General features: G+C 33.1%; 1 protein-coding gene across 1 annotated transcript in view; it reads right to left on the bottom strand.

Moving 5' to 3' along the window:
- beat-Ic (beaten path Ic) overlaps positions 1-12,061 on the bottom strand; it is a 107,622-nt gene that overhangs the window by 69,293 nt on the left and 26,268 nt on the right. The window contains exon 2 of the mRNA XM_075294363.1: positions 8,253-8,464. Within this exon, the coding sequence (XP_075150478.1) occupies positions 8,253-8,464 (212 nt within the window). The remainder of the gene's footprint in view (positions 1-8,252; positions 8,465-12,061) is intronic.

The following is a 12,061-nucleotide window of genomic DNA, read 5'->3' as shown; positions in this document are numbered from 1 at the left end:
AAAAAAAAAAAAAAAAAAAAAAAAAAACTTTGGTCGAAGCAGGGATCGAACCCACGACCCGTGGCATGCAAGTCGGACGTAGGTTAGGTTAGGTTAGGTTATGTGGCAGCCCGATGTATCAGGCTCACTTAGACTATTCAGTCCATTGTGATACCACAGTGGTGAACTTCTCTCTTATCACTGAGTGCTGCCCGATTCCATGTTAAGCTCAATGACAAGGGACCTCCTTTTTATAGCCGAGTCCGAACGGCGTTCCACATTCCAGTGAAACCACTTAGAGAAGCTTTGAAACCCTCAGAAATGTCACCAGCATTACTGAGGTGAGATAATCCACCGCTGAAAAACTTTTTGGTGTTCGGTCGTAGCAGGAATCGAACCCACGACCTTGTGTATGCAAGGCGGGCATGCTAACCATTGCACCACGGTGGCTCCCGGTCGGATGTAGCAACCACTGCTCCACGGTGCCAAACTAAATGTTTGTTTCTGTTAAATAATTATGTCTAATAATTATGTTAAATAATAATGTCTATTGATGACAATAACGGCTACATAGCTCAGTGGATAGTGTGTTGGCTTACAAATTGCATTGTCCGCCGTTCGATTCTCCGTCCAGGCAAAAGGTAAAAAAAAAAATTAAAAATGTATAAAATTGTATAATTTCTTCTACATTGTTGGTATTACAGGAAAAGGTGTTAAGAATTAAAAACCTCGTGGATGTGAGAAAGATGTGAGGGAAAATGCAATTAGCAAGAAAATAATGTTTTTTTTTTTGAGTTTGTCTTTATGAAATTGTTTTTACATCCTGGAAAAGAATAAACGTTTATCACAAAAAGTATATACTCTTCTTCCAAATACACTTCCTTACAGCGAAAAGCAAATGAGAAACGAACTTTATTTGTCTAAAATTTCGTTTGGGAGGAAAGAATTATTTGTTTGCATGTATGATGCATAATTTTCCGGTATATTGGGGAGAAGGATACCTCCCCACGCTTGATATTCACAGGAAATGTCGAGAATGGTCCAACGACTTAAACACAGAACATAATTAGAAAAAAAATTGGTGCACGCAAAGAAAAAAAAAAACGTTTGGAAAACGTGTACCGAAAACGTTTTTCTTTTGTTAGAGTATTTTGAATTGCTTCGAAAAGTATACACTTTTACCACCAAAAAAATTCGTTTGTTACAAAATTTTTATTTTTTCAATAACAAAAGTTATTTTTGAACCAACAACACAGTCCATTTCGTTTATATCAAACACTGTTCTTTTCTGACTTTAGGTCTTTAATAAGACACATTTTACAGTTCATAGTAAAAATTTAATATAGTAGAATGTAATGTTGAACATTTTGTCGGAATCTTCCGACTCTATCTGGAATATATGTAAAAAAAAACATTTGGTCGAAGCAGGGATCGAACCCACGACCCTTGGCATGCAAGTCGGACGTAGCAACCACTGCTCCACGGTGCCCAACTAAATGTATTTTTCTGTTAAATAAACTTTGTTGAATCGGCTCGTGGGCGCCGCAAGCTATGCTATATAAATATAACTTATATGGGTAATAGTCTATTGATGACAATAACGGCTACATAGCTCAGTGGATAGTGTGTTGGCTTACAAATTGCATGGTCCGCCGTTCGATCCTCCGTCCAGGTAAAAAAAAATTTAAAAATTTATAAAATCGTATAATTTCTTCTACATTATTTGCATTACAGAAAAAGGAGCTAAGAACTAAAAAAAACTTCGTGGAAGTGAGAAAGATGTGAGGGAAAATGCAATTGGTCAGAAAAAAAATTTTAAGTTAGTCTTTATGAAATTGTTTTTGCATCCTGGAAAAGAATAAACTTTTATCACAAAAGGTATATACTTTTCTTCCAAATACACTTCCTTTCAACGAAAAGCAAATGAGAAACGAACTTTGTTTGTCTAAAATTTCGTTTGGGAGGAAAGAATTATTTTTTTGGGTGTGGAAAACCCCATTTTACACCTGTATATTCACCTCTTTCCGTATACCATGTAAACAAAAAAAGCAAGTTGTCCGACTTGTTTGAACTGTAAATGACACGTGATGGAAACCATGCAGTGACAAAATAGTACTTTCGTTTTTGTGTCATAATTCTGACACTACTCTTTAAAAGAGAATCTTTTCGATTTTTTTCAGAAGGATTATCTTATTATCTCATCGCTCGAAGGATAGGTTTCACTAAGTTAATGGAAAATATCCCTAAAAATATGTTTCGGAAGGCGCAGCGAAATGGGCTGGGTTCGCCTAGTTGTCTTTTAAATTGTATGCTACTCCATATGAAGTCTATGTTAAATAAAAAGCCGAAATAAATGCCTATATAATACTATATAGTGCGTTCGTCATGATCGTTTTATATACAGGAGTCTACAAATAACTGTGAACCGATATTAACCAATTTTCGCGTAGTAATAAGATGGCAAAATTTTGAACCGGATCCTTCATAAGGCTTTCGAAATTAAATCTTGGGGGTTGGTTTATATGGGAGCACGGTTGTTAGAGGGAATATACTATTATCACATATAAAATTTCAACCGGATCGGATGAAATTTGCTCTTCCAAGAGGCTCCTCAAATCTGGGGGTCGATTTATATGAGAGCTTTTTATAATTAATTATTTATTAAATAAATAAAATTTATTATTAAAAAAAAAAAAAACAATAATTTCCTTGCTCCAGAGAATTTTTTAAACCCATGAATTTTTTCTTCCCCTCATAAAAGTATTTTCTATAAGATCTATAAAACTTATATGTCCACCATTATTTTAGTGAATACAGAAAACACTCTTATTTAGATAACCTTACATTACGAGTATTTGGAATATCTAAAATAGTTTCCACTGCTCATTAATTAGCTCTTTCCGACAAAAGCTCATCGCCACTTATTTTTGTTTCTATAATTATATATCTTTGTCAGTTTGTTAGTTCAACTTTAGAGCAATTTTATAGCATTTCGTTTTAATTCCATTCTGTGTTAATGAACATGAAATCGATTGCATTAATCTTTTGCACAGATATAATCATGCCAATAATGAAAAAAGAAATGAATGGAAAATTTTGCTACTTTTTGCTCATTAACAGACATAACAGTTGGAGAACGGATACCAATGAAATAAGCGATTTAAAAACTGTATGAAAATAAATTATGTAAAGAGGACGCAACAAAAATATTCTACATCAATGGGGGTTATAACATTATTAACAGGTACCAGAATTTGAACAATTTAAGATGAAATTGTTTAAGTCTAAAGTAGTGATAAAATAAGTAGCATTGCTTTGAGAAAACTGAAACAAATTCAAACGCTAGAAAAAATTGACACAATATAAAAATGTAATAGTAATAGATGTTTTTAACCAATTATCAAATATGGTGAACCTATTACAAATTGTCCCACTTTGACACCTTGCACGCGATGTTGCATATGTGACACTCTTTAGCTAATTTGAGCCATTTTGGGTTCCACATACAAAAACACAGTATTTGTTTTTATAGAGGCATTATCTATATTGAAAAAAATATTGACCTATTATGGAAAATTATTTAGGTCTTGCAATTTGCACAATATTAATGACAAATTTCTTTGGATTAAAGAAAAAAAAAAGCTTCAAATACACGCTAAGACTTCTATGAAGGACTTTGCATTTTTGGTTTAAAGTCTTCTTGAAATTAAAAAAAAAAATCTTACTTTGTTCTGTTATAATTTGGATTTTTAAATTTAAATTTATTTGTACATGAATACCCAGCAAAAAAGGCGTCTTTTTGTATCCGAAAGTGAAGCAAAATTGGCGCAGAAGCGATGAATTTAACAAGGGCTTGTCATAAGGCGGATGTCCACCATTTCAACAGCTATTGCACTGAATTTGCATCACTTCTTAACTTGTGATACGAATTCATTGTTTTGGATGTGAATTAACAAATTTTGTGATATTTTGTTAAATAAATAATTTATATAAGTTGTTATGATTTTTTATGCATTCTAACGCTTTTCTGAAACGTTTGACTTGAACAATATTCAAAAAATCGCAATCTTTTCAAAATGGATATTGCATTTTTTGACAATAGTTTAATATTTTTTACCATTTTATTAATTTCTACTCTATTTTTAACATATTTGAAACAAAAGAAGTTAAAATTACCCATTAAAAATATGAAAAAGCGAGTTATAAAAAAATTGGAGAAAAATAACTTCCTCTATAGTTGAAATAAAGAACATCTTTGGGATGACATTTTTGGAATAGCTTTTAAAATTGTGCCTTTAGAAGAACTTCCAAATTTTTTTGCTTTGTTAATAGAAAAAGAAACAAAAAATATATCAGGTATGTATCCTAATATTAATTTTATAAAGCCTACACTGGAAAAAATATTTACATTTACATATTAAAGATTACGCTACCTAAATCTTACGATGTGAAATTTATAAAGTATTAAGTACAAATTTCTTTGAAGTAATTAAATTTTATTTAAAATAAAGTTTACAATGGTTGCTTCAAAATTTTTTTCATTAAAATTTACAAATTTTGTAAATTTGCGTACCTCCGGTAAAGTCGCATGTCTTTGAACTACAATTAATTTTTCTTAAACTAAAGAAACACATTTTTCAATTAAAGAAATTGTCCTTAAATTAACTGAAATATTGAAACTTTAGATTTAAGATAAAAACGTTTCAAATGTAGGCTAAGATTTATTTTGAGGAATTAGCGTCTTTGGTTTAAAGTTTTTTTTTTTAATTAAGAAAACATTTTTTACTTTGAAGTATCCGTTATAATTTCGATTTTTAAACTGCCATTTGTTTGTACGTGAGTACCTTTATTAATAAACCGCGAAAGAGAATGAAAATTTGGTAAATGAGATATGTATCCTAATTTTAATTTTATTGGTCCTAGATTTAAACCCACATAGGTCGCTAAAAATTTCTTTATTTTAAAGAAGCCGCATCTTTGGCTCGGAATCAATACCAAAATCCTTAAGGGAAGGTCAAAATCTTTGGATATAAGTAAACTTTTCTTTTTTTGAGTGTAGATTTAAAAACAGATAATTCCTTAAAACTTGTCTTTATTTAAAGACGTTGAATCTTTGGTTCAAAATCCTTAAGGGAAGATCAAAATCTTTGAATCCTAGCAATATTTTTTTGAGTGTATGTATGAAAACAAAAAAATAAAAGGAACGAATTAATTTTGGTCAGATAGTCTGAATATGAAAATTGAAGTTGTTGTTAAAACTTTTTAATGCACTTTGATAGCACGTGAAGAAAAAAGTCAAAAAAAAACTAATAAATTAAAATTTGTTTTCTAGAATCAAGTACGAAAATAACAAATTTAAAGAGAATTGTGCTTAAATTGTGCTTCTATGGCTCGGAATCAATACCAAACTCATCTTTGGAACCGGACACGCTTTTTTCAGTGTACAGTTTTTACCCTTTACCAGACCACGAAGACCTATCGAGTAAACCGATCGTCTTAGAATTGAATTCTGAGCATGGTTGCTAAAGTTGGTAGAATTCTACCAAAAATTTTAGAATTTTTATCGTTTGGTAGATTGGTAGAATTCTTTGTGTTTTGGTATATTTTGAAAAATATTCCTCTCCAACTATAGAAAAAAAACATTAGACAAATTTTTCTATAGAAATAACTATAAGGAAAGTCTAAAGTCGGGCGGGGCCGACTATATTATACCCTGCACAACTTTGTAGATCTAAATTTTCGATACCATATCACATCCGTCAAATGTGTTGGGTGCTATATATAAAGGTTTGTCCCAAATACATACATTTAAATATCACTCGATTTGGAAAGAATTTGATAGACTTTTACAAAATCTATAGACTCAAAATTTATGTTGACTAATGCACTAGGGTGGAACACAATTTTAGTAAAAAAATTTCAAACAAATTGGGCCAAAACTCTGGGTTCTGGAGCCATATCAGTCCATATCGGGCGAAAAATATATATATGGAAGCTATATCTAAATCTGACTGTACTACCAATTGTACTCTTTGTGCAATGTTACAAGCTAATCGGGATAAAACTCTGGCTTCTGGGTCCATATAAGTTCATATCGGGCGAAACATATATATGGGAGCTATATCTAAATCTGAATCGATTTCAACCAAATTTGGCACGCATAGCTGCAATGCTAAATCAACTCCCTGTGCAAAATTTCAAACAAATTGTGCCAAAACTCTGGCTTCTGGGGCCATATAAGTCCATATCGGGCGAAAGATATATATGGGAGCTATATCTAAATCTGACTGTACTACCAATTGTACTCTTTGTGCAATGTTACAAGCTATTCGGGATAAAACTCTGGCTTCTGGGTCCATATAAGTTCATATCGGGCGAAACATATATATGGGAGCTAAATCTAAATCTGAATCGATTTCAACCAAATTTGGCACGCATAGCTGCAATGCTAAATAAACTCCCTGTGCAAAATTTCAAACAAATTGTGCCCAAAATCTGGCTTCTGGGGCCATATAAGTCCATATCGGGCGAAAGATATGTATGGGAGCTATATCTAAATCTGAACCGATTTCAATCAAATTTTGCACACTTGACTATACGACTAAGTGTTATGTTTGTACAAAATTTCAAGCAAATTGGTATACAACTCTGGCTGCTGGGTCCATATTAGTGCATATCGGGCGAAAGATATATATGGGAGCTATATCTAAATCTGAACCGATTTCTTCCAAAATCAATAGGGTTTTATTCTGACCCAAATTAGGAACATGTGCCAAATTTGAAGGCGAATGGAATTAAATTGCGACCTAGACTTTGATCACAAAAATGTGTTCACAGACAGACGGACGGACGGACGGACAGACGGACATGGTTATATCGACTCAGGGACCCACCCTGAGCATTATTGCCAAAGACACCATGTGTCTATCTCGTCTCCTTCTGGGTGTTACAAACATATATAAATATGGGAAAAATTTAAATCTGAAACAATTTTAAGGAAACTTTGCAAAAATTTATTTATGATTTATCGCTCAATATATATGTAATAGAAGTTTGGGAAAATTAGAGTAATTTTAACAGCAGTGGCGATTTTACAAGGGAAATGTTGGTATTTTGACAATTTTTGTCGAAATCAGAAAAACATATATATGGGAGCTATATCTAAATCTGAACCGATTTCAACCAAATTTGTCACGCATACAATACAATTTTTTTGTAAGTGACAATTTTCATATATGAACTAGAGGTGTGCACGTGACACGAAATAGTCGTGACTCACGAACATTTTCGTGATTCGTGCGTGAGCGTGAGTCAACAAAATAATATCTTCGTGAGTGTGCGTGAGTAAAGAATTACACTCACGAAAATATTCCTGCTCACCAACATAAAACGCTTAAGAGTTAAATTCAATTACAATTTTAGTGACACCTGGGATGTTAAGAGTTTAATAGCACTCTCGATTTTAATAATGCTCATGTTTTCAGACACTTGTGTAAGGTAAATTAATCATAAAATTATTCGTGAGTCACGATATTTTTCGTGAGTTACGATATTTTTCGTGAGTCACGACGTTTTCGTGCGTGAGTACAATTTTCTTTTCGTGCGTGAGCGCGAGTCCTATCAAAAAATATCGTGCGTGAGTATGATTTTTCAGTCGTGAGTGTGCGTGAGCGTGAGTAAACTATTACTCACGTGCACACCTCTAATATGAACCACCTGATATAAGAACATCCATAATTTTATTTTGCTATAAATTTATCCACTTATTTTATTTACAGATTATGATCATTACCAGCTATGGTCTATCGAATACATAATTGTTATTCACGTGTTTTTACTCGATATCCATAACCCACCATGGGTTGGTAGCAATAAAAACAAATTTTGTTTAATAAATGTAATCAATCGATAATCCATTATTATGCATTGTTAATGAGCATTGTTATAAAATAATAAAAAAATAAACAACAATAACAATGTCTTTTTAATTATGTCGTCCATGATACGGGTAGTATTTGTAATTTCATTTCGTATTTCTCCTGTGGCAAGCATATTTTCAAATAGGAAACTCTTGCAACAAAAACACCAACACAGGTACGGTGTAACTGATTGGGAGTGGTCAGATACTTTACACTGTCCTTGTGTCTGACATTTGGTTGCAGGAAAAGTTTAGCTTTATGACTAGGAAATGTTGCATAGCCACTCTTTATGGGCTTGGGAAGTGGCTAAAAATACTACTACAACTCTGTGATGTTTTGAAATGCAAAACTTACCTCGACATTTAGACCACTTTGGGTGAGGAAAACTTTCATGGCCGGATTTTCCTTTGGTGTATAACGATAAAATTCACGTCGTCCTTTGTACCATTTTACGGAATATAAAGTATCATTTTCCATATCGTAATTACATGTTAGCATTGCATTACTGCCACGTTTTACAGCTTGTGGTATCGTTACGGAGACATCCTTTAAGGCCACAATAAAATCTGCAAAACACACATACAGAACAAAACTCAAAGTGAGAATACATAAAAACAGCAAAAAAAGAACAATAACATATTTTTAATCTGAATTGTGCCCAGAGAACATGGAATGACCATAATGATGACAATCATTATATAGAGAATTCTTTTTGTTTTTTTTTTCTACCGTTCATTTTGTGGAACAGGAAAATTTCGAATATAAAGGGTCATAACTACTTCGGAAGTTGCATTCATTTTATTTTTTACCAAATCCCAGTTATGGCAACTATAAAATGCACAAAGAGGAAATATGATTTTTAAAACTTTATACCTGTATATATCAAGTCAAGAAATAATGGTATTATATTTCAAGGTGCATTTGAGAGTATTTTCCCATGTCATTAAATTTTTGTAAAATATGAAATTCTTAAAAAAAAAAATAAATAATAATAATAATAATAATAATAAAAATAAATAAAAAAATAATAATAACAGGTTGACACATAGATGGCGTCGCTAGTATTAAATGCACATTATTTTTATATAGTACCGACCTTCAAATGATTCGTGTCAAAATTTGACGTCTGTAAGTCAATTAGTTTGTGAGATAGAGCGTCTTTGTGAAGCAACTTTGTTATTGTAAAAAAATGGAAAAAAGGAATTTCGTGTTTTGATAAAATACTGTCTTCTGAACGGGAAAAATACGGTGGAAGCAAAACCTTGGCTTGATAATGAGTTTCCGGACTCTGCCCCAGTGAAATCAATCATTGGTATGCAAAATTCAAGCGTGGTGAAATGAGCACGGAGGACGGTGAACGCAGTGGACGCCCGAAAGAGGTGGTTACAGACGAAAACATCAAAAAAATCCACAAAATGATTTTGAATGACCGTAAAATGAAGTTGATCGAGATAGCAGAGACCTTAAAGATATCAAAGGAACGTGTTGGTCATATCATTCATCTATATTTGGATATGCGGAAGCTCTGTGCAAAATGGGTACCGCGCGAGCTCACATTTGACCAAAAACAACAACGTGTTGATGATTCTGAGCGGGGTTTGCAACTGTTAACTCGTAATACACCCGAGTTTTTCCGTCGATATGTGACAATGGATGAAACATGGATCCATCACTACACTGCTGAGTCCAATCGACTGAGTGGACAGCGACCGGTGAACCGTCTCCGAAGCGTGGAAAGACTCAAAAGTCCGCTGGCAAAGTAATGGCCTCTGTTTTTTGGGATGCGCATGGATTAATTTTTATCGATTATCTTGAGAAGGGAAAAACCATCAACAGTGACTATTTATGGCGTTATTGGAACGTTTGAAGGTCGAAATCGCGGCAAAACGGCCCCATATGAAGAAGAAAAAAGTGTTGTTCCACCAAGACAACGCACCGTGCCACAAGTCATTGAGATGAATTGGGCTTCGAATTGCTTCCCCACCCACCGTATTCACCAGATCTGGCCCCCAGTGACTTTTTCTTGTTTTCAGACCTCAAAAGGATGCTCGCAGGGAAACAATTGGATACAATGAAGAGGTGATCGCCGAAACTGAGGCCTATTTTGAGGCAAAACCGAAGGAGTACTACCAAAATGGTATCAAAAAATTGGAAGGTCGTTATAATCGTTGTATCGCTCTTGAAGGGAACTATGTTGAATAATAAAAACGAATTTTGACAAAAAAATGTGTTTTTCTTTGTTAGACCGGGGACTTATCAGCCAACCTGTTAACTTATTCCCTTTCGGGTAAACGAAATCATAGAACTATAATGTTTTTGGTTTTGTTTACATACCTAGGTTCCCTTCTCATATCATTTATGTTTTTATTAGACAGACTATTATGGCAATAATAGTCTGTCAGAAAATGACCAATGTTTCACGGTGATCATTTGAGTGAAAACCCAACTAAGAGGTTTTTCAATTTTCTATAGATACAAAATTTTCTATAAAAATAAAATTTAGACAAAATTTTCTATAAAAATAAAATGTTGACAAAAATTTAACTTATATAATATTTTGACAAATTTTTTTTTATAGAAATCAAATTTTAATTTTTATTTTTATACCCTCCACTATAAGATCGAAATATTGCTCTAAGACCCCATAAAGTATATATATATTCTGGGTCGGGGTGAAATTCTGAGTCGACCTAAGAATGTCCGTCCGCTCGTCCGTCTGTTGACATCACGCTAACTTCCGAACGAGACAAGGTATCAACTCGAAACTTGGCACAAGTAGTTGTTATTGATGTAACATAGGTCAGATGGTATTGCAAATGGGCCATATCGGACAACTTTTACGTATAGCCCCCATATAAACCGAACGCCAGAAGCAAATTTCAACCGATCCGTTTGAAATTTGGTACGTGGTGTTAGTTTATGGTCTGTAACAACCGTGCAAAAATTGGTCCATATTGGTTCATAATTATATATAGCCCCCATATAAGCCGATCCCCAGATTTGACCTCTGGAGCCTCTTGGAGGACCAAACTTCATCCGATCCGGTTGAAATTTGGTACGTGGTAGTAGTATATGGTCTCTAACAACCATCCAAAAATTGGTCCATGTCGGTCCATAAATATATATAGCCCCCATATAAACCGGTATATATATATTTATGGACCGGTTTATATATTTATGCAAAAATTGGTCCATATAGGTCTATAATTATATATAGCCCCAAATATAAACCCATCGCCAGATTTGACCTCTGGAGCTTCTTGGAGGACCAAAATTCGTCCGATCCGGTTGAAATATGGTCACTAGCAATCATGCAAAAATTAGTCCTTATCGGCCCATAACCATATATAGCCCCAATATAAACCTACATCCAGGTTTTGGAGCCTCATGGTGGATCACATTTCATCCGATTCGGTTGAAATTTGGTACATTGTAGTAGTAAATGGCCGCTAAAAACCATAGCATATCGGTCTATAGTTATATAGCCACCAGATAAACTTGCATATTTGATAAATTTTTTCTATAGAAATACAATTTTGACAAAATTTTCTATGATATAAAATTTTGACAAAATTTTCTGTAGAAATAAAATTTTGACAAAATATTCTAAAGAAAAAAACTTTTGCCAAAAATTTTCTATAAAAATAAAATTTTTACAGAATTTTCTATAGAAATTAAATTTTGCAAAATTTTTCTATAGAAATAAAATTTTGCAAAAATTTTCTGTAGAAATAAAATATCGACAAAATTTTTTATGGGTATAAAATTTTGAAAAATTTTCATCCTATCTTTGTGAGTAAGTTCTCCCTATTTGTAGAAGTAGTATCTTTCTCTTGTCGGTGCCCTGAAAAAAAGAATGCCCCATTCCAAAGATTTTGTCTTTACTCTAATGATTTTGGTATTGATTCCGAGCCAAAGAAGCGGAGAATTCAAGTAAGAACATATTTAAGACACAATTCTCTTTTAATTTTGAGCTTTGCTTTTCATTGATTCCAGGAGGCAAATTTTAATTTTTCGTTTTTTTTTCGAATTTTTTTCTTCATACGCTATCAAAGTCCCTTACAAACGTGTTAACGACAACATATTTTTTTTAAATTCAGACCCGACTTCCTGTAGTTTAAAAGGTCTTTAAAATAAAGTGTTGAAAAACATTTCCTATTTTT

The sequence above is a fragment of the Haematobia irritans genome, chromosome 2 (genome assembly GCF_050003625.1).
Source record: "Haematobia irritans isolate KBUSLIRL chromosome 2, ASM5000362v1, whole genome shotgun sequence".
NCBI classification, from domain to species: Eukaryota; Metazoa; Arthropoda; class Insecta; order Diptera; family Muscidae; genus Haematobia; species Haematobia irritans.
The sequence above is the reverse complement of the archived record's forward strand: the minus strand, read 5'-3'. Positions and strand labels throughout refer to the sequence as shown.